The 22,119-nt window shown below is 58.8% G+C and overlaps 3 protein-coding genes across 5 annotated transcripts in view; all 3 read right to left on the reverse strand.

The window, feature by feature from the left end:
- Positions 1–7,871, reverse strand: part of LOC131588553 (class I histocompatibility antigen, F10 alpha chain-like) — a 31,185-nt gene extending 23,314 nt beyond the window's left edge. Inside the window, exon 1 of one of the 3 annotated variants that reach the window (XM_058857485.1) lies at positions 7,761–7,871. In XM_058857485.1, the coding sequence (XP_058713468.1) occupies positions 7,761–7,848 (88 nt within the window). In that variant the 5' untranslated portion in view covers positions 7,849–7,871. Of the gene's footprint in view, positions 1–66; positions 183–5,295; positions 5,417–7,760 lie in introns of those variants that run through there. The other 2 variants (XM_058857486.1, XM_058857487.1) reach the window with 2 other exon arrangements.
- The window catches only part of LOC131588634 (zinc finger protein 239-like), a 156,736-nt gene extending 141,549 nt beyond the window's left edge, over positions 1–15,187 (reverse strand). The window contains exons 1-2 of the mRNA XM_058857593.1: positions 15,038–15,187; positions 14,892–14,942 (exon numbers count right to left, since the gene is read on the reverse strand). The gene's annotated coding sequence lies outside the window, so the exon portion shown is untranslated. The remainder of the gene's footprint in view (positions 1–14,891; positions 14,943–15,037) is intronic.
- Positions 12,758–16,505, reverse strand: LOC131588561 (zinc finger protein 239-like). Its single transcript, XM_058857500.1, has 3 exons — positions 16,155–16,505; positions 14,892–14,942; positions 12,758–14,704 (listed from the first exon to the last, which is right to left on the reverse strand). Exons 1-3 carry the CDS (start codon positions 16,380–16,382, stop codon positions 13,979–13,981), a joined length of 1,005 nt encoding a protein of 334 aa, XP_058713483.1. The 5' UTR covers positions 16,383–16,505; the 3' UTR covers positions 12,758–13,978.
- Positions 16,506–22,119: the final 5,614 nt, after the last annotated feature.

Below are 22,119 nucleotides of genomic sequence, written 5' to 3' on the forward strand. Positions count from 1 at the left end.
CAGGGGGGTCCCGGTGTCCGGGAATTGCGGTTCAGGGTGGTCCCGGATTCGGGGGGTCCCACTCACCTCTCGGAGGGCCGCCCGGGTCCCCCAGGATGCCCTGCAGCCCCAAGAGGAGCCCCAAAAGGAGCCCCAGAGGCAGCGCTGGACCCATCGCGCTGCTCCGCTGCGGCCCCGGGCACAGCTCTGGTCCCTCCCGCCCACAGCTCTGGCCCCGCCCACAGAGCCGCCTCCTGCCCCGCCATTGGCGCCGCTATTTCCTGCTCGCCAATGGCAGCCCGGTGTGTCAGTGACGTCACCGGGCGCCAGGCAGATCCCGGGTTCTCAGGTTAGGACGCGGAAGAGGACGAGCCCGAGGCGGGGCTGGGGGGAGGGGACGGGGGAATTCCAGAGAATCCCTCTGGATCCCTCTGGATCCCCCTGGATCCCTCTGGATCCCTCTGGATCCCCGCTGCGGCCGCCCTGGAGCCCTCTGGGAACCACCTGGGGCCCCCTGGGACCCCGCTTGAGAAAGCGCCGGGTGTGGAGAACTGGGGGGACCAGGAAATTTGGGGATCTGGGGGTGCAAAGGTGAAGGAAAAGGGCGGCTCGGGGGTCTGGGAAGGGCGGGGTGCCCAGGAACGGGGGACGGGGGGTCCCAGAACACGGGAAGGGGGTCCAGGAGGGGGTTCCAGTCCCGGATAAGGAGGTGCAGAGGGTCCCCATGCCCAGGAACGGAGGTTCAGGGGGTCCCGGGGTGAAGGAAAAGTGGGGGCTGGGGTCTCCGAGAGGGGGAGGGGTGGGAAAGGGGGTGGGGGGTGCTGGATATGGGGCTGCAGGGGGATCCCCGTGCTGGATATGGGGGTACAGGGGGGTCCCGGTGTGCGAGGATGGAGGGTTTGGGACGGCTCCAGTCCCGGGTACGGGGGTGCACGGGGGTCCTGGTGCAGCGGAATGGGGGTTCAGGGGGCCCCGGTGCTGCATGAGGGGATGCAGAGGGGTCCCGATGCCCAGGAAATGGGGTTCGGAGGGGGGGGGGATCCCTTCCTGGTCATCGGGGTTCAGGGGGTCCCGGTGCCAGATAATGGCGTGGTGGGGATCCGGTGCTGGGAAAGGGGGTGCAGGGGGGTTCCCGTTCACAGGAATGGGGGCCTTAGGGGGTCCCGGTGCAGCGGAATGGGGGTTCAGGGGGTCCCGGTGCCCAGGAAATGGGGTTCAGGGGGTCCCTTCCTATGGTCCGGCGTTCAAGGGGTCCCAGTGCCTGAAAATGGAGGTTCAGGGGGGTCCCGGTGCCGAAGAAATGGGGGTTCCGGGAGGTTTCCGTGCCCGAGAATGGGGGTTCAGGGGGTTCCAGGTGCCAGATAAGGGGGTGCAGGGGATTTTGGGGCCGGGTAAGGGGGTACAGGGGGGTCCCGGCGCCCCGAAATGAACGTTCAAGGGGGTCTCTGTGCCCAGGAAGGGGGGTTCGCCCGGAAATGGAAGTGCAGGGGTTCCCGGTGCCCAGGAATTGCGGCTCAGGGGGGTCCCGGTGCCGGGGGCAGTCCCCGGTCCCCGGGCAGATCCCGGGGCCACAGCTTGGGAGACGCGAAAGTGACCGGGAGAGCGCGGGGAGGGGACAGAGGAAACCCTGGGAATTCCCCTGAATCCCCCTTGGGATCACCCAGGACCCCCCCACAGGACGCGCAGGGGGTGGAGAACTGGGGGGACGCAGAGATTTGGGGTCTGGGGACGTCCAAAGGTCGGGAAGCGGAACCGGGAGAGCCGGGAATGGTCCAAGGTTCAAGGAAGGGGCTGGGAGAGGCGCGATGGGGGATCCAGGGGGTCCCTGTGACAACGAAAGGGGGTCCAGGGGTCCCTGGGGTTGAGGAGAGCGGGGTGTGGGAGCTGGGAAAGGCAGGAATGGGGGTCCAGGGGGTCCCGGGGACGCAGTTTGGGAGACGGGAAAGAGAAAGTGACCGAGGGAACGCGGTGGGGGGACGGGACGCGGGGAAAGGGGAATTCCAGGGAGTTCATCCGGACCCCACTGGATCCCTGCTGAGACCCCCGAGACCCCTGGGACCCTCTGGGACCCCGTTTCGGGAAGCGGCGGGAGTGGAAAACGGGGTGGAAACGGAAATTTGTGGATCTGGGGGTGCAAAGGTGAAGGAAAAGGGCGGCTCGGGGGTCTGGGAAGGGCGGGATGGCCGGGAACGGGGGGCGGGGGGTCCCAGAACACGGGAAGGGGGTCCAGGAGGGGGGTTTCAGTCCCGGAGAAGGGGGTGCAGGGGGTCCCCATGCCCAGGAACGGAGGTTCAGGGGGTCCCGGGGTCAAGAAAAAGTGGGGGCTGGGGTCTCCGAGAGGGGGAGGCGCGGGAAAGGAGGTGGGGGGTGCTGGATATGGGGCTGCAGGGGGATCCCCGTGCTGGATATGGGGGTACAGGGGGGTCCCGGTGCTGCATAAGGGGATGCAGAGGGGTCCCGGTGCCCAGGAAATGGGGTTCGAGGGGGGATTCCTTCCTGCTCATCGGGGTTCAGGGGGTCCCGGTGCCAGATAATGGCTTGGTGGGGATCCGGTGCTGGGAAAGGGGGTGCAGGGGGGGTTCCCTTTGCCAGGAATGGGGGGCTTAGGGGGTCCTGGTGCAGCGGAATGGGGGTTCAGGGGGTCCCGGTGCCCAGGAAATGGGGTTCAGGGGGTCCCGGTGCCCAGGAAATGGGGTTCAGGGGGTCCCTTCCTATGTCCCGGGGTTCAAGGGATCCCAGTGCCTGAAAATGGAGGTTCAGGGGTGTCCCGGTGCCCAGAAATGGGGGTTCCGGGAGGTTTCCGTGCCTGAGAATGGGGGTTCAGGGCGTTCCAGGTTCCAGATAAAGGGGTGCAGGGGTTTTCGGGGCTGGAGAAGGGGGTACAGGGGGGTCCCGGTGCCCCGAAATGAACGTTCAAGGGGGTCTCTGTGCCCAGGAAGGGGGGTTCGCCCGGAAATGGAAGTGCAGGGGTTCCCGGTGCCCAGGAATTGCGGCTCAGGGGGGTCCCGGTGCCGGGGGCAGTCCCCGGTCCCCGGGCAGATCCCGGGGCCGCAGCTTGGGAGACGCGAAAGTGACCGGGAGAGCGCAGGGAGGGGACAGAGGAAACCCTGGGAATTCCCCTGAATCCCCCCTGGGATCACCCAGGATCCACCCACAGGACGCGCAGGGGGTGGAGAACTGGGGGGATGAAGAGATTTGGGGGTCTGGGGGCGTCCATGGGTCAGGAAGCAGAACCGGGAGAGCCGGGAATGGTCCAAGGTTCAAGGACGGGGCTGGAAGAGGCGCGATGGAGGATCCAGGGGGATCCTGTGACCACGAAAGGGGGTACAGGGGTCCGTGGGGTTGAGGAGAGCGGGGTCTGAGAGCTGGGAAAGGCAGGAATGGGGGTCCAGGGGGTCCCTGGGTGACGGGAAAGGGGGGCTGGGGCGGGGAGAGGCGGGCGGATCCCGGGGACGCAGTTTGGGAGAATGGAAAGAGAAAGTGACCGAGGGAACGCGGTGGGGGGAGGGGACGCGGGGAAAGGGGAATTCCAGGGAGTTCATCTGGATCCCATTGGATCCCTGCTGAGACCCCCCGAGACCCCTGGGACCCTCTGGGACCCCGTTTCGGGAAGCGGCGGGACTGGAAAATGGGGTGGAGACGGAAATTTGGGAGATCCGGGTTGTCCAAAAGCCGAGGAAAAGGGCGGGTCTGGGGTCTGGGAAAGGCGGGATGGCCGGGAATGGGGTGCAGGGGGGTCCAAGAGCACTGGCGGGGTTGTGGGGGAGTCCCAGGCCCGAATAAGGGAATTCAGGGGGTTCCCAGTGCCCGGGAATGGGGGTTCAGGGGGGTGCCCCTGCCAGACGAGGGTGTACATGGGGGTCCCGGTGCTGGGAAAGGGGGTACAGGGGGGTCACAGGACCCAAAATAAGGCTCAGGGAGGTTCCTGGTGCCCAAAAATGAAAGTTCAGGGGGTCCCGGTGCCCGGGAAATAGGTTTCAGGGGGGTCCCTTCCTAGATTCCGGGATTCAAGGGGTCCCGGTGCCTGAAAATGGGGGGTCCCGGTGCCCAGAAATGGGGGTTCCGGGAGGTTTCCGTGCCCGAGAATGGGGGTTCAGGGGGTTCCAGGTTCTCGATAAGGGGGTGCAGGGGTTTTCGGGACTGGGGAAGAGGGTACCAGGGGGTCCCAGTGCCCCAAAATGAACGTTCAAGGGGGTCTCTGTGCCCAGGAAGGGGGGTTCGCCCGGAAATGGAAGTGCAGGGGTTCCCGGTGCCCAGGAATTGCGGCTCAGGGGGGTCCCGGTGCCGGGGGCAGTCCCCGGTCCCTGGGCAGATCCCGGGGCCGCAGCTTGGGAGACGCGAAAGTGACCGGGGGAGCGCGGGGAGGGGACAGAGGAAACCCTGGGAATTCCCCTGAATCCCCCTTGGGATCACCCAGGACCTCCCCACAGGATGCGCAGGGGGTGGAGAACTGGGGAGATGCAGAGATTTGGGGGTCTGGGGGCGTCCAAAGGTCAGGAAGCAGAACCGGGAGAGCCGGGAATGGTCCAAGGTTCAAGGAAGGGGCTGGGAGAGACGCGATGGGGGATCCAGGGAGTCCCTGTGACCACGAAAGGGGGTCCAGGGGTACCTGGGGTTGAGGAGAGCGGGGTGTGGGAGCTGGGAAAGGCAGGAATGGGGGTCCAGGGGGTCCCTGGGTGACGGGAAAGGGGGGCTGGGGCGGGGAGAGGCGGGCGGATCCCGGGGACGCAGTTTGGGAGAAGGGAAAGAGAAAGTGACCGAGGGAACGCGGTGGGGGGAGGGGACGCGGGGAAAGGGGAATTCCAGGGAGCTCATCTGGATCCCATTGGATCCCTGCTGAGACCCCCCGAGACCCCTGGGACCCTCTGGGACCCCGTTTCGGGAAGCGGCGGGAGTGGAAAACGGGGTGGAGACGGAAATTTGGGAGATCCGGGTTGTCCAAAAGCCGAGGAAAAGGGCGGCTCGGGGGTCTGGGAAAAGCGAGATTCCCGGGAATGGGGTGCAGGGGGGTCCCAGTGCATTGGAGGGGGTGCGGGGGTTCCCAGTCCCGGATAAGGGAATTCCGGGGGTTCCCAGTGCCCGGGAATGGTGGTTCAGGGGGGTGTCGGTGCCAGATGAGGGGGTACACGGGGGTCCCGGTGCTCGGAAAGGGGATTGAGGGGGGTCACAGGACTCAAAATGGGGCTCAGGGGGGTTCCCCTGCCCGGGAATTGAGGTTTAGGGTGTTCCCGGTGCCCGGAAAGAGAAGTTCAAAAGGGTCCCGGTGTCCGGGAATTGCGGCTCAGGGTGGTCCCTGTTTCGGGGGGTCCCACTCACCTCTCGGAGGGCCGCCCGGGTCCCCCAGGATCCCCTGCAGCCCCAAGAGGAGCCCCAAAAGGAGCCCCAGAGGCAGCGCTGGACCCATCGCGCTGCTCCGCTGCGGCCCCGGGCACAGCTCTGGTCCCTCCCGCCCACAGCTCTGGCCCCGCCCACAGAGCCGCCTCCTGCCCCGCCATTGGCGCCGCTATTTACTGCTCGCCAATGGCAGCCCGGTGTGTCAGTGACGTCACCGGGCGCCGGGCAGATCCCGGGTTCTCAGGTTAGGACGCGGAAGAGGACGAGCCCGAGGCGGGGCTGGGGGGAGGGGACGGGGGAATTCCAGAGAATCCCTTTGGATCCCACTGGATCCCTCTGGATCCCCGCTGCGGCCGCCCTGGAGCCCTCTGGGAACCACCTGGGGCCCCCTGGGACCCCGCTTGAGAAAGCGCCGGGTGTGGAGAACTGGGGGGAAACGGAAATTTGGGAGATCTGGGGGTGCAAAGGTGAAGGAAAAGGGCGGCTCGGGGGTCTGGGAAGGGCGGGATGGCCGGGAACGGGGGGCAGGGGGTCCCAGAACACGGGAAGGGGGTCCAGGAGGGGGTTCCAGTCCCGGAGAAGGGGGTGCAGGGGGTCCCCATGCCCAGGAACGGAGATTCAGGGGGTCCCGGGCTGAAGGAAAAGTGGGGGCTGAGGTCTCCGAGAGGGGGAGGGGCGGGAAAGGGGGTGGGGGGTGCTGGATATGGGGCTGCAGGGGGATCCCCGTGCTGGATATGGGGGTACAGGGGGATCCCTGTGCTGGATATGGGGGTACAGGGGGGTCCCGGTGTGTGAGGATGGAGGGTTTGGGAGGGCTCCAGTCCCGGGTTCGGGGGTGCACGGGGTACAGCGGAATGGGGGTTCACGGGGTCTCGGTGCTGCATAAGGGGATGCAGAGGTGTTCCGATTCCCAGGAAATGGGGTTCGGTGGGGGGGGGGGGTCCCTTCCTGGTCATCGGGGGTCAGGGGGTCCCGGTGCCAGATAATGGCGTGGCAGGGATCCGGTGCTGGGAAAGGGGGTGCAGGGGGGTTCCCTTTGCCAGGAATGGGGGCCTTAGGGGGTCCTGGTGCAGCAGAATGGGGGTTCAGGGGGTTCCCGGTGCCCAGGAAATGGGGTACAGGGGTGTCCCTTCCTATGTTTCGGGGTTCAAGAGGTCACGCTGCCTGAAAATGGGGGTTCAGGGAAGTCCCGATTCCGAGAAATGGGGGTTCAGGGAGGTTTCCGTGCCTGAGAATGGGGGTTCAGGGGGTTCCAGGTGCCAGATAAGGGGGTTCAGGGATTTTCGGGGCCGGGGAAGGGGGTACAGGGGGGTCCCGGTGCCCCGAAATGAACGTTCAAGGGGGTCTCTGTGCCCAGGAAGGGGGGTTCGCCCGGAAATGGAAGTGCAGGGGTTCCCGGTGCCCAGGAATTGCGGCTCAGGGGGGTCCCGGAGCCGGGGGCAGTCCCCGGTCCCCGGGCAGATCCCGGGGCCGCAGCTTGGGAGACGCGAAAGTGACCGGGAGAGCGCGGGGAGGGGACAGAGGAAACCCTGGGAATTCCCCTGAATCCCCCCTGGGATCACCCAGGACCCCCCCACAGGACGCGCAGGGGGTGGAGAACTGGGGGGACGCAGAGATTTGGGGTTCAGGAAGCGGAACCGGGAGAGCCGGGAATGGTCCAAGGTTCAAGGAAGGGGCTGGGAGAGGCGCGATGGGGGATCCAGGGAGTCCCTGTGACCACGAAAGGGGCTCCAGGGGTCCCTGGGGTTGAGGAGAGCGGGGTCTGGGAGCTGGGAAAGGCAGGAATGGGGGTCCAGGGGGTCCCTGGGTGACGGGAAAGGGGGGCTGGGACGGGGAGAGGCGGGCGGATCCCGGGGACGCAGTTTGGGAGAAGGGAAAGAGAAAGTGACCGAGGGAACGCGGTGGGGGGAGGGGACGCGGGGAAAGGGGAATTCCAGGGAGCTCATCTGGATCCCATTGGATCCCTGCTGAGACCCCCCGAGACCCCTGGGACCCTCTGGGACCCCGTTTTGGGAAGCGGCGGGAGTGGAAAACGGGGTGGAGACGGAAATTTGGGAGACCGGGGGGTCCAAAAGCCGAGGAAAAGGGCGGGTCTGGGGTCTGGGAAAGGCGGGATGGCCGGGAATGGGGTGCAGGGGGGTCCCAGTGCATTGGAGGGGGTTCGAGGGGGTCCCAGTCCCGGATAAGGGAATTCAGGGGGTTCCCAGTGCCCGGGAATGGGGGTTCAGGGGGGTACCGGTTCCAGATGAGGGGGTACACGGGGGTCCCGGTGCTGGGAAAGGGGATTGAAGGGGGTCACAGGACCCAAAATGGGGTTCAGGGGGGTTCCCCTGCCCGGGAATGGAAGTTTAGGGTGTAACCGGTGCCCGGAAAGCGAAGTTCAGGGGGGTCCCGGTGTCCGGGAATTGCGGTTCAGGGTGGTCCCGGATTCGGGGGGTCCCACTCACCTCTCGGCGGGCCGCCCGGGTCCCCCAGGATCCCCTGCAGCCCCAAGAGGAGCCCCAAAAGGAGCCCCAGAGGCAGCGCTGGACCCATCGCGCTGCTCCGCTGCGGCCCCGGGCACAGCTCTGGTCCCTCCCGCCCACAGCTTTGGCCCCGCCCACAGAGCCGCCTCCTGCCCCGCCATTGGCGCCGCTATTTACTGCTCGCCAATGGCAGCCCGGTGTGTCAGTGACGTCACCGGGCGCCGGGCAGATCCCGGGTTCTCAGGTTAGGACGCGGAAGAGGACGAGCCCGAGGCGGGGCTGGGGGGAGGGGACGGGGGAATTCCAGAGAATCCCTTTGGATCCCACTGGATCCCTCTGGATCCCCGCTGCGGCCGCCCTGGAGCCCTCTGGGAACCACCTGGGGCCCCCTGGGACCCCGCTTGAGAAAGCGCTGGGTGTGGAGAACTGGGGGGACCCAGAAATTTGGGAGATCTGGGGGTGCAAAGGTGAAGGAAAAGGGCGGCTCGGGGGTCTGGGAAGGGCGGGATGGCCGGGAACGGGGGGCGGGGGGGTCCCAGAACACGGGAAGGGGGTCCAGGAGGGGGTTCCAGTCCCGGAGAAGGGGGTGCAGGGGGTCCCCATGCCCAGGAACGGAGGTTCAGGGGGTGCCAGGGTCAAGGAAAAGTGGGGGCTGGGGTCTCCGAGAGGGGGAGGGGCGGGAAAGGGGGTGGGGGGTGCTGGAGATGGGGCTGCAGGGGGATCCCCGTGCTGGATATGGGGGTACAGGGGGGTCCCGGTGTGCGAGGATGGAGGGTTTGGGAGGGCTCCAGTCCCGGGTACAAGGGTGCACGGGGGTCCTGGTGCAGCGGAATGGGGGTTCACGGGGTCTCGGTGCTGCATAAGGGGATGCAGAGGGGTCCCGATGCCCAGGAAATGGGGTTCGGGGAGTGGGGTCCCTTCCTGGTCATCGGGGTTCAGGGGGTCCCGGTGCCAGATAGTGGCGTGGTGGGGATCCAGTGCTGGGAAAGGGGTGCAGGGGGTTCCGGTTCACAGGAATGGGGGCCTTAGGGGGTCCTGGTGCAGCAGAATGGGGGTTCAGGGGGTCCCGGTGCCCAGGAAATGGGGTTCAGGGGTGTCCCTTCCCATGCTCCGGGGTTCAAGGGGTCCCAGTGCCTGAAAATGGAGGTTCAGGGGGGTCCTGGTGCCCAGAAATGGGGGTTCCGGGAGGTTTCCGTGCCCGAGAATGGGGGTTCAGGGGGTTCCAAGTTCCAGATAAGGGGGTGCAGGGGTTTTCGGGGCTGGAGATGGAGGTACAGGGGGGTCTCGGTGCCCCGAAATGAACGTTCAAGGGGGTCTCTGTGCCCAGGAAGGGGGGTTCGCCCGGAAATGGAAGTGCAGGGGTTCCCGGTGCCCAGGAATTGCGGCTCAGGGGGGTCCCGGTGCAGGGGGCAGTCCCCGGTCCACGGGCAGATCCCGGGGCCGCAGCTTGGGAGACGCGAAAGTGACCGGGAGAGCGCAGGGAGGGGACAGAGGAAACCCTGGGAATTCCCTTGAATCCCCCCTGGGATCACCCAGGACCCCCCCACAGGACGCGCAGGGGGTGGAGAACTGGGGAGATGCAGAGATTTGGGGGTCTGGGGGCGTCCAAAGGTCAGGAAGCGGAACCAGGAGAGCCGGGAATGGTCCAATGTTCAAGGAAGGGGCTGGGAGAGGCGCGATGGGGGATCCAGGGGGTCCCTGTGCCCACGAAAGGGGGTCCAGGGGTCCCTGGGGTTGAGGAGAGCGGGGTCTGGGAGCTGGGAAAGGCAGGAATGGGGGTCCAGGGGGTCCCTGGGTGACGGGAAAGGGGGGCTGGGGCTGGGAGAGGCGGGCGGATCCCGGGGACGCAGTTTGGGAGACGGGAAAGAGAAAGTGACCGAGGGAACGCGGTGGGGGGAGGGGACGGGGGGAAAGGGGAATTCCAGGGAGTTCATCTGGATCCCATTGGATCCCTGCTGAGACTCCCCGAGACCCCTGGGACCCACTGGGACCCCGTTTCGGGAAGCGGTGGGAGTGGAAAACGGGGTGGAGACGGAAATTTGGGTATCTGGGGGTGCAAAGGTGAAGGAAAAGGGCGGCTCGGGGGTCTGGGAAGGGCGGAATGGCCGGGAACGGGGGGCGGGGGGTCCCAGAACACGGGAAGGGGGTCCAGGAGGGGGGTTTCAGTCCCGGAGAAGGGGGTGCAGGGGGTCCCCATGCCCAGGAACGGAGGTTCAGGGGGTCCCGGGGTCAAGGAAAAGTGGGGGCTGGGGTCTCCGAGAGGGGGAGGGGCGGGAAAGGGGGTGGGGGGTGCTGGATATGGGGCTGCAGGGGGATCCCCGTGCTGGATATGGGGGTACAGGGGTGTCCCGCTGCTGCATAAGGAGATGCAGAGGGATCCCGGTGCCCAGGAAATGGGGTTCGGGTGGAGGTCCCTTCCTGGTCATCGGGGTTCAGGGGGTCCCGGTACCAGATAATGGCGTGGTGGGGATCCGGTGCTGGGAAAGGGGGTGCAGGGGGGGTTCCCTTTGCCAGGAATGGGGGCCTTAGGGGGTCCTGATGCAGCAGAATGGGGGTTCAGGGGGTCCCGGTGCCCAGGAAATGGGGTTGAGGGCGGTCTCTCCTATGTTCTGGTGTTCAAGGGGTCCCGGTGCCTGAAAATGGGGGGTCCCGGTGCCCAGAAATGGGGGTTCCGGGAGGTTTCCGTGCCCGAGAATGGGGGTTCAGGGGGTTCCAGGTTCCAGATAAGGGGGTGCAGGGTTTTCGGGGCCGGGGAAGGGGGTACAGGGGGCCCGGTGCCCCGAAATGAACGTTCAAGGGGGTCTCTGTGCCCAGGAAGGGGGGTTCGCCCGGAAATGGAAGTGCAGGGGTTCCCGGTGCCCAGGAATTGCGGCTCAGGGGGGTCCCGGTGCCGGGGGCAATCCCCGGTCCCCGAGCAGATCCCAGGGCCGCAGCTTGAGAGATGCGAAAGTGACCGGGAGAGCGCGGGGAGGGGACAGAGGAAACCCTGGGAATTCCCTTGAATCCCCCCTGGGATCACCCAGGACCCCCCCACAGGACGCGCAGGGGGTGGAGAACTGGGGGGACGCAGAGATTTGGGGGTCTGGGGGCGTCCAAAGGTCAGGAAGCGGAACCAGGAGAGCCGGGAATGGTCCAATGTTCAAGGAAGGGGCTGGGAGAGGCGCGATGGGGGATCCAGGGAGTCCCTGTGACTACGAAAGGGGGCCCAGGGGTCCCTGGGGTTGAGGAGAGCGGGGTCTGGCAGCTGGGAAAGGCAGGAATGGGGGTCCAGGGGGTCCCTGGGTGACGGGAAAGGGGGGCTGGGGCGGGGAGAGGCGGGCGGATCCCGGGGACGCAGTTTGGGAGACGGGAAAGAGAAAGTGACCGAGGGAACGCGGTGGGGGGACGGGACGCGGGGAAAGGGGAATTCCAGGGAGTTCATCCGGATCCCATATGATCCCTGCTGAGACCCCCGAGACCCCTGGGACCCTCTAGGACCCCGTTTCTGGAAGCGGCGGGAGTGGAAAACGGGGTGGAGACCGAAATTTGGGAGATCCGGGGATCCAAAAGCCGAGGAAAAGGGCGGGTCTCGGGTCTGGGAAAAGCCGAATGCCCGGGAATCGGGGTTCAGGGGGGTGCCGGTTCCAGATGAGGGGGTACACGTGGGTCCCGGTGCTGGGAAAGGGGATTGAGGGGGGTCACAGGACCCAAAATGGGACTCAGGGGGGTTCCCCTGCCCGGGAATGGAGGTTTAGGGTGTTCCCGGTGTTGGAGTCTGAAATACAGACTGTGTGCCCTTGCTTTTAATGTTTAGTTCTGGGATTCAAGAGAACACTGAATTTCATATTATATGAAATTCATGAGCATGTTTTCATAGTGATACATGAAAACAAATGTTAAAGTTAGATAAGAAAGGTAGGTGTGTAGATTAGAAAGCTTCTTAAATCACTGGGTGAAAAAGTAGTTTAGAGAACAGGAGACAAGATGGAGGATTTAAGGTGTTGTCTCTTGTCCTTCTTCTTTCTTCTTCATGTTCTTTTCCTAGAGGTTTTTGGGTAGTAGTTAGTAATTGGATAGAAAATGCCGCAGTGCATCACAAAGGTGATGGGTCATTGGGTCATTAAGAAAAATAATATACGTGCCTATTGTTAATTGGATAAAAATAGGTATAAAGATAAAAGAGCTGCGTAGTTCGGGGCCATTTTGTGTATCAGACATGAAGTGTGCCACAAGGCCTTGTTTGTACCATCAGAAGAAAGAAATGTACCAAATTGCAAAGATTAACCTTGTAACCAGCCTAGAGAGACCTGTTAAGTTTTGTAAGGATCCTACAATAAACACGAGAAACAAGATTCTAACGAGCTCGAGAGTTTACTTCAAATAATGAGAATTGAGATAAGTGGAACTCCCCACGAGGGAGGATCCCAGAAGAATTCAGCCCAGAGGAGGCTGGGGAATTAGAGAACTGTATTCACAGAAAATTCAGCCCAGAGAAGGCTGGGGAACTATAGAAAGCTGTATTCACAGAAAGTTCAGCCCAGAGGAGGCTGGGAGACTATAGAAAGCTGTATCTACAGCGAATTCAGCCCAGAGAAGGCTGAGTGACTAGAGAAAAGATATATCCACAGAGAACAGAGCCCAAAGGAGGCAAAGAAAAGAGAGACAGAGGTAACAGGAGGAGCTGGAAGGAGATTGGGCATTGGAAAGCAGGGATTGGGATGAGGTTGGTTGTGCTGGGAAGAGACTGGGAGGGTTCCTGATGAGTCCTGGTGGGGCTGGGAAGGGACTGGGAGAGGGTTTGGGGGTCCTGGGGCAGTGGGGAGAAATTGGGAGGGGGCTGTGGGATCCTGAGAGGAACAGGAGGGACTCTGGTGGGTCCTGGGGAGCCTGGGAAGAGACTGGCAGTGATTTACCAAAATAGTGATATTGATCCAGTATCAACATCAATCTGTTAATGGACAAAAAACCTCTCCAACAGTTTAAAGTTACAAAGTGGATGTTTAATCACAGCACTGGGCGAGTGCAGGAGTCACCCCTTAATACACACTGCAAGTTGACAAAAGATTCCAGTGTCTATTTATTTACAAAAGTCTTAAATATCCAAAATACTAATACATAAGTATAATGTTAACACCTCCCGTGCTCCACTTTGGATTAAAATGCATGGTAATCAGTTTAAAATGTCATTACACCTGCGTTGTTGGCTGTGTAATTTGAAGAGGGGGTCGTTTTGGTGAGGCAGGGTCATCAAGAGATGAAGGAAAACCCCTCTTCCTCACTCTCACCTGTCTACCTTTACAATGGTTGACATTACAAATGACATTTGGTACAACTCCAGTTTCCTCCCTTGTGACGTTTAAATGGGTTTCCAGATGTAAGGTCTGTGATCTTCCTGAACCCATTGATCAGTTTCTCTTTTCTCATTATAAGCACAGCTGAACAAACATACAGTGACAAGTAATTTTTTACCTGAGTCCGAGATTCATTATCTCAAATCCTGCTTCTCACTTAATCATTAACTCTAACTAATTCCAGCAAGGCCTATCTCTAGCTAAGATCTCCAATTTTTCTAAAATTCTTAATTGTTTAAAATTAGTGACTCCAAAGGAGGTTTCAGAGGGTCCTGGGTGGACTGGGGGAGACTGGGAGGGTGCTTGGAGGGGCTTGGGGTGTCTGTGAAAGGTTTTGGAGGTCCTGTATTTTGCAGATGCCCCAGGGATGCCATGAAACGCCACCCACAGCAAGATGCCGAGGGGATCGGGGAATCCATGTTGGGCTTTGTCTTCCTGGTGCTGGGGCTCGGATTCTGCCTGTGCAGGAAGGTAGAAGGGGGGATCCCAGGGGTCATTTCCTCCCCCGCCACAGAGCCTGTGTGCTCCCCTCTGGGCCCCCCAAGCTCGGTGTCACCCCCTTTTCTCTGCCCACACAGCTCCTGAGGCAAAAGGTTCTTGAGGACTGAAAGTCAACAATTCCCATTGTCATTCTGTATCCTGTTGGATTTTCATTCCCCTGATTTCATCCAGGTGCCCACAGGGAGCCAGGAAGATGTGGAGCCTCCCAGCCAGGTGTCTTCCCAACACGGATCACCAGGACCACGGATCACCAGGGCTCTGCCCAACGGGGGTCACTGGGGATCATCCAACGCCGATCCTCCCATGGGGGATGGAGCTGGAGCAGCGCACGAAGCTCTTCCCGCACTCGGGGCACTCGCAGGGCTTCCCTTACTGGTGCCTCCGTTGGTGTCGGGCTAAGTTAGATCTCCTGGGGAAGCTCTTCCCACACTGGGGACACTCGTAGGGCCTCTCCCCAGTGTGGATGCGCCGGTGGACGGTGAGGTGGGAGTTGTGCTTGAAGCTCTTCCCGCAGTCGGGGCAGCGGAAGGGCCTCTCCTCTGTGTGAATCCGCTCATGTCTGAGGACATTGGAGCTGGTCTGAAACCTCTTCCCACACTCGGGACACTCGTAGGGCCTCTCCCCAGTGTGGATGAGCTGGTGTGTTCTCAGGCCAGAGCTCTGCCCAAAGCTCTTCCCACATTCCAAGCAGGTGTAGGGCCGTTCCCCTGTGTGGATCACCTGGTGTGTCATCAAGTTAGAGATCTCTCTGAAGCCCTTCCCACATTTCCCACACTCATAGGGTCGTTCCCCCATGTGGATCCTCTGGTGTTTCCAAAGGCTGGAGCTCCGGCTGAAGCTCTTCCCACATTCCCCACACTCATAGGGCTTTTCCCCAGTGTGGATCCTCTGGTGCTGGAGCAGCTCAGAGTTCCACCTGAAGCCCTTCCCACATTCCAAGCACTTGTGGGGCTTCTCCCCCACCTCTGAGCTCTGGCTGGATCTCTGGCCGTGTTCCTGGCACTGGGGGGATTTTTCCTCCTTGCAGCTCCCTGGGCTGGGTTTGCAGCCCCTCCTCGTGCGGGATCTCCAGGGCTTTTCCTCCTTCTCTTCCATCTGGACACGGTTTGGGAAGGAAAATTCCTGGTTAGGAGGAAAAAAAGAGAGGAGAGCGCCTTGGGCTGGGGTTTGCTCCTTGCCCAAGTTCATCTCAGAAAGTCATTGGGGATCTTGTGTATGTAAGAATCTCTAAAACACCAAGCCCAAACATCCTCCAAACATCAAAACAAAGATCAAAAGCTACCCAAACACCAAATTCAGGCAAAACTCCCTCCAGAACAGAAAGATTCAGCCCCTGCAAAAAAGCAAACCAGCAACATTTATCCCAATAAATCTCAGAAACACCAAGATTCAGCCCCATCAAAATCATGGATCTCTCTGTCCAGTCACCTGCTGACGGTGGGCAGGGCAACACTCCTGGAACTGCACATACAGGGAGGGTGGAACCTTGTGCTGCTTCCTCTTCCTGCTCCTCCTTCTCCTCCTGTGTCCCAACTCTTGCTCACACTCCTCTTCCTCCTTCTTCTGTAAAACCCGAGATAGATATTTTGACCATTTTGTTCATCAGCCCTGCTTCTCCTTCCCTTCTCCTCCTGCCCCCAGGCCCAGCACCCACTGCCGCCTCCCTCTTCCCCCCCAGTCCCACAGCATCCCACCGCAGGGGCACGGATGGAGCTGGGCCAGCTTGGCCTGGGGCAGCGCTGGGCTCTCGGCCGCTTCCGCCCGCACTCGCTCCCCACTGCAGCCGCTCCCGCCACCACAGCGCGGGGGGGCCCGGCCTTGGCGCTCCCCCCTCCCACCTCCCCAAATTCCCCTCAAGGGGGGCGCCAAGGCCCGGGGGGGAGGGGCGCAGCTGGGCTCCAGCTGGGGAACGCTGGCAGCTGCGGCTCTGCCTGGACACTGATGAGTCATCAGCGCCGCGCGCTCTGATTGCCTCAGCCCTGCCTGAGCCCTGCGCCTGCACCAAGGGGGGACACCCTGCTCCAGGGGGGATGGCCCCAAAACGGGGGAACCCCAGCAAAGGAACAACAACAAAGGCTCTTTACAAACTGATCCCGTCAACCTCACGGCACATAGGGCCAGGGACGTGGACATAAGGAAGTGACAGGAGGAGCCATCAGTTGCATAAATGTTATGAATTGATGACACAGACTGCTGCTCAGCCAAGGTCCTGCTAAATTCATCAACTTCCAGAAGAACAACAAAGACTTAACGCAGCCATCAATATCGTTAGCTATACAAAAGTGGGGTGCATATTAAGGGGGTATGTAGGAGGTGCATTGGGAAGTCTGTACCTCTCCAGGACTTCAGCCAAAGGGGAAAGGGAGAGGGAGATGTGACCAAGAAAATTAGGATGAAAAGGAGGCTGTGTCTGCCAAAAACAGGAGAGACACCATGGAAATTATCCCATGGCCTCTCCCTTTTTTATAAATGAAATTACTGTTACAGGACTCCTCTGTCTTCCTTGTGGACAGAAACCTCTGGGGATGTCAATTTTTCCACACACCTTGGGGCTCCTCCGCAATTCCTTCCACCGTCCGGGCCGGCGGGCACTGAGTGCAGCTGAAGGTGCCTCACCCAGTTTGGGGGATCGGCTCCCTCGGCTGGCGGCGGCACCGGGGATTGATTGGGTACCCGAGAGTGAGCAGGAGACAGACGAGGGACGGATCAGGGGGGCTCTCAAGAGTCGGCAGGGAGAGAGCACTGAAAATCTCAGCAGTGACTCCAGTGGCATCTTCGGGGAGTAAACATGGCAGGGCACCCAGGGAGGGGACAAAAGGGAAAGCCAGAATGGGGTCCCAGCAAAAGGGATGAGGATCCCAAAATATCTCTCAAGGCTCCCTTGGGAGCATGTGGAGGTCGTTTGCACGTTCTCCCAGAGGGAATTAAGGACACGGACACCCAGGGGGGCAATAAGCGAAGTCCAGAAGGGATTTAGACAAGAGGGGATGGATGGTGTTGGTGTGCTGGGAAGGGATTGGCTGAAGGGGAGTGTGCAGGAATGTGCTTAAGGCAAGAAGCAGCAGGAGCAATCTATGGGGTAAGAAACAGGATGATGGAAAAGAAGAGGAAGAGAAAACCACTGAGGATTGGGATGTTTTTCAGAAGGCTCTTATCATCGGATCCTTTGTATCCCAGTTTTCCAGGACAGGAAAAGAAGGAGGTGAGGATTTCAGGGGGTTTCTCTGAGCTGGGAGCGGCAGGAGCGGGCGCAGAGCTGCGGCACCGGGAGCACGGGCTGGGGGCCTGTGGGGAGCTGTGGGGCCGGGCCGGGGCTGTGGGGCAGCCGGGGCTCAGCGCCGGGCGCTGCCTGACCCCAGCACCCCCCGGGCAGGGCCGGCAGTGGCCCCCGGCCCCCAGGAGGCTGCGGGACGCCCCGGCCGCTGCCCGGCCCCGTGGAGCTGCCGGCCCTGCCCGCCGGGGGGGCCGCCTTTGGACACTGCGGCAGGACAGGGACCGGCTCTGGGATACGGGCTGGGGAGGGGAGCCTCAGCACAGCCAGCACCAGGAAGGAACAGCTCAGAAATGGGGATTAGACCTGCAAGGATCCAGATGATCTTTTAAGGATCACAAGCACCTGGCACAGGCATTGCCCTCCTGGCCAGGGGACAGCCCACCCAAACAGCCCCTGGCAAGGAATCAGCCTTCCAGCTGCAGGGCACAAGGACACTGCAAGCACAGACAGGAGCACCCTCAGCACCAGCAAGTCCAGCCCTTGATGGACACGGATTCTCAGCGGTCTCACAGCTCCCATTCCACCAGGGACCCACCACACTGCAGCCCTTGGGAACATCCAGGGTGGCTCTGGATCCAGAGGAGACCTTTCCTGATGGACACAGGGGCCTCTCCATCCACTCAGAATCTTATGCCTAAAGGTGCTAGGGAATATTTAAGTTATTAAGGCACTAAGTGGGAAAGATGAGTGGGTGTGTTTTATTCAGCCACTATTAGCAGATGTGGGGCATAGGTTTGAAATGCAGGAATCTTTATTTGCTCACAATTGTGATTGTAATTTACTGGGAAGGGATTCGATGGCTAAATTGGGAATGCAAATTAATGTTGCAAAAGGTGATACAGAGGCTGGTTCTGTTGTACCTCTGTGTCAAATGTCTGGCAGAGCCTAGGCTGAAGTGAACCCACAAGTGTCGGCAGCCCCAGGGAAATTGGCAAAATTAGATATGGAGCCTCTCCAAATTTCCCTCAAGCAACCAGGACAAGAGGTGTCCAAAAGCAATCCCCTGTTCCAAGGGAGGGAAGGAAGGGCTCACAGCCTGTCTGTGAGTCCTGCTCAAGGCACGGCTTGGGGAGCCAGGGATGGCTCCCTAGAATGCTCCTATCCTGCCAAACAAGAAATCCAATGGAATCCACAGAATGCTGCAGGACCCAAGAAGAAGAAATGAGATGATGAAACCGAGGCACCCCACACTCTCAGATCCTTACACCATCCTCAACCAGGGGCCCTCCTCACACTGCTGCCATTCACAACTTGATGCAAAAGATGCTTTCTGGGGATCTGCCCACTTCCAGAGGATGCAAACAGAATTCTGCCTTGGGCTGGCAACAAGAGGTAGAAGGGAAAATGCTCAAGACATGGACGGTCCTTCTGCAGGGATGCATGGAAGCACCGGCCTGACTGGGGCAAGCCTTGCAGGAAACATCAAAGGAATTGACCTCACCCCCAGGGACTGGCTTAATGCAGGATGTGGATGACTTGATCAAGTCAGAAAAACAAGGAGAAGAGGGAGAGGAAGCCTCTGTGAAATGGCTTCATTTTCAGGCGAAAAAGCAGCTTTGAGTATCTGAAAAAAAAGAAAGGGCAAATGGTAGAGAAAATGGTTAAATATTTGGGACATTTTTTGACTGAGGGACTGTGGTGTATTGATTCAGAGAGGGTTCAGGCAATCTCAGAAATAATGTTTCCCAGGACAAAAATGGAGCTGGAACAATTCTTAGGATAACTAAGGAACTGCAGAAGCTCGACTGAAGATTCTTTGTTCTAGCCTGAGCATTGTGTGACTTTCTTAGCCCCAGATAGCCTCAATGTTATGCAGTGGACATAAGAAAGAGAAAAAAACTTAGCAAAATTAAAAAAATAAAATGATTGATGCCCCAGCCATGGCTCTTCCAGACTCAGAAATCTGAATTGGAAGGGAATATTAAACAGGCCACCCCTGAGCCTGCACTGAAGGCAACGCAGCAGCAGCCAGGGCTCCCCAGCGGGGGAAGCCCCTGGGCCTGCCCACAGATCCTCTGCTCAAATCCTCGGCCTGGCCACCCTCCTTTGCCATCTCCAGCCACTGCGGGACAATCCTTGCTCTCACTCTTGCAGCTTCAGCCCTTTCTGTGCCTGCCCTCGCCACAGCTGCTGGGGAAGGCACCGGGACAATTCCACTCTGCCTCTCAATTACACTCACACTCTGCCCTGCCTGGGATTAGCTGCTGCCAAAATAGACCAACTTTAAAATGGCTTCAAATCTTATTTACCTGGTCACACTAGGTTTCTCTTTGCCTTGGGGAAAGGAATTTTAATCTTTCTTTTCCACCACTCAGCAGAGATGTGTTTAACATTTCAACAGACTGCATAAAGGTAACAATTGAAATTTTAAATCGCTGGGAATGGGAGGATATAAAGTGTCTAAAGAAAAGGCACAAATTGCCTGGCAGACTGTGATTTACCTGGGGTGTGAAATCTCACAAGGGCAATCTAAGCTCGGTACTAATCGTATTCAAGCCATTTGTGCCATTCCAGAATCCCAGAACCTGCATGAGCTACAAGTTTTCCTTGGGATGACAGAGCGGTGCCGCCTGTGGATCATGGACTGTGGACTAATTGCAAAACCCCTGTATGAAGCCCAGAAGACACAACCGCTTACCTGGGGCAGACCACAGAAGGAGGCCTTCCTCAGACTGAAGGAGGCATTGACGACAGCTCCGGCGTTAGGATTGCCTGATCTATCCAAAGATTTTCACCTGTTTGTGCATGAAAGATCACACCCAGCACTGGGAGTGCTGACCCAACATTTGGGAAGCTGGAAAAGGCTGGTAGGCTGCTTTTCCAAACAACTTGACAACGTGAGTGCCGGATGGCCTTCATGCCTGCGGGCAGTTCCAGCCACTGTGATGCTGATCCAAGAAGCCAGGAAACTCACGATGGGTAGACACACAGATGTCTATGTGCCACACATGGTGACCACTGTTTTAGAACAAAAGGGGGCCATTGGCTATCTCCAAGCAGAATGATGAAATTCCAGTTAATCCCAACTTTGCAGGATGATGTCACACTAAAGACAGCTAACCTTTTGAATCCAGCTTTGTTCCTTACCAGCAAACACATCTGCCCAACGAGCAGAACTGGTTGCTTTAACCAGGGCATTAGAGCTGAGTGAAGGGAACAAAGTAAATATCTGGAGTGATTCAAAACATGCTTTTGGAGTGGTGCATGTACACAGGGCACTGTGGAAAGAAAGAGGACTGCTGTCTCCTCAAGGCACACACATTAAACATCAAGATGCAGTCCTGCAATTAATAAAAGCAGTATAAAAGCCGGAGCAAGTAGCAATCATGCAGTGCAAAGCTCACCAATCAGGAAGCTCCAAAATTCATGAGGGAAATCGGAAAGCAGACTGGACAGCCCGACAAGCTGTTCGAGAAGTACAAACTGCAATGGCATTGATACCTTTAAAAACTAATGTATCTCAATTCAATTTACCCCCAGAACCAAAATGTTCAATAAAAGATGTGAAATTGGGACGCTCACTGAATGCATAGATGTTGTAGTTGATAGCTTGAAATGTATTTTTCTCATTTTTTAGTTGTGATTTTCCCCCCCCCAGCTTCACTTTCTCCTAATTGTTTACCTGGCGTCAAGTTACCATGGTTACTGAAGTTTCTCTCCTCAGCACCACGGTGAGAGGCCGGATAGAGTAAAGAGAAGACCCTGCTGGCATTTCCAGCTGCTTGAAGTTTCTTTAGCCCAGGAAAGCACGGGGTTAGGAGAAGAGAGACCCTTCTTTCCAACACGGAAGTTTGTAACTCTGTTTTTCCTGTCCCAGAATGCCTCTGAGCTATGGAAGCTGAGAGAGCATGCTTACCTTCCCTTCCCTTTCTTTCCCCCCTGTGTTGCCAGGAAACCAAGCCCCCCCCCCCCCTCCCCCTCTGTCCCTCTGTGGAGAATACTCCTACACCTTTGTGAGCATTTGAAGAAGTTGGTGTCTGTTATTTCTTATCTTGATGTGTGTAACCTTGATTTGTAGAAAGTTTGTAAGATGTACTAACTGAGAAAAATAATTGGTTCTTTCTCTGATGTTCCCACCCTCCGAGAAACCCTGTTAAAAGAAACCCCCCAGACCCCAAATCCTTTGTCTCTCGTCCTTTGGATTCCCCTTCACAGAAATAAACTGTGGAATGCAAACCAGAGAGAGAGTCCCCCCCTGATTTCTTTACTCGCTCTATAGACTTGAATTCTTGAAGAAAATCAGTGAACCCCACAAACATATGCTGGCTCGAAACTCGAGTGAAGAGAAACCTCATCACTGAGCTAGCCGGGCCACTCTCGAGAAGATCGAGTCAGATGACGCCCAGAACGTGAGGCTGGCCTGTCCCTCAATAAAGGGGACAGAAGAGCCACGGAAGGTGAGATTCTGACCACCGCTGGGACGACATCTACCCCAGAAGCGTCTCTTCGCTGTTCTAAGTGGAAGACGTGTTGGGGAGAAAAGCAAGAACCCCTGTGCACCGAGGGGCTGCTTTTGAGAGCGAGACAACGGCAGGAGCATTCTGAAGACTGAATTCCCCAAAGGGGGGAAGTGGTGAAGAGGGAGTGGGTGAGAGAAGAGTCCCATCCCAGGTGAAACTTCTGGATGCAGAGCAGTTTGGAGCCGTTGGTGAAATAGCTGCGATGGACAGGTGAGATCACAGAGATGGGTGCAAGACTGTCTGTAGCACAAAGGGGGATTTTTAATCAAGTGATTGGCATTTTGCAAATTGGAGAGAAACCATTTTCTAAGAAAAAAGTGAAAAAATTAGTGAATTGGGTTTTTTTAAATTTTCCTCAAGTGTCTCCTGCAGATGTAACTTCTGTTTCCTTTTGGAACAGAGTGGGGACAAAATTGACTGAATCTGTGAATGCTGGAGATAGTTCAGCAGAGAAAGTAATCCATTTGTTTGTTTTGATTAGACTAACCCTTATTGAGAAAGAAGAAAAAAGGTTACCCAATCCTAACCCTGATAACCCTGTTTCTTTACCTCAACCCTGTTACCCTAAGCTGGGGGAGTCCTCTCAGCACCCCTGTTCCAGGAGCTCTGGCCAAGCTGTTGGAAACCTTTCCCTAAAACCCATCCCAGCTCCCTCTCCTACCCCTCTTTATCCTAAGCATCCCTCTCCTTTTGTTCCTGGTGATCTTTTGGGTACACAAGATGGAGGAGACCACATGGTGAGTCTCCCCCCAAGTGTTACACAAAGGGCCCAGGAA

Source organism: Poecile atricapillus, chromosome 26, assembly GCF_030490865.1.
Source record: "Poecile atricapillus isolate bPoeAtr1 chromosome 26, bPoeAtr1.hap1, whole genome shotgun sequence".
NCBI lineage: Eukaryota > Metazoa > Chordata > Aves > Passeriformes > Paridae > Poecile > Poecile atricapillus.

Coding starts and splice junctions, on each gene's coding strand:
- LOC131588561 (XM_058857500.1), bottom strand. CDS start 16,382: ATGCCACTGGAGTCACTGCTGAGATTTTCAGTGCTCTCTCCCTGCCGA. Junction 14,943..16,154: donor AATTGCGGAGGAGCCCCAAG/GTGTGTGGAAAA, acceptor GCTTTTTTGCAG/GGGCTGAATCTTTCTGTTCT. Junction 14,705..14,891: donor TGCCTGAATTTGGTGTTTGG/GTAGCTTTTGAT, acceptor AACCGTGTCCAG/ATGGAAGAGAAGGAGGAAAA.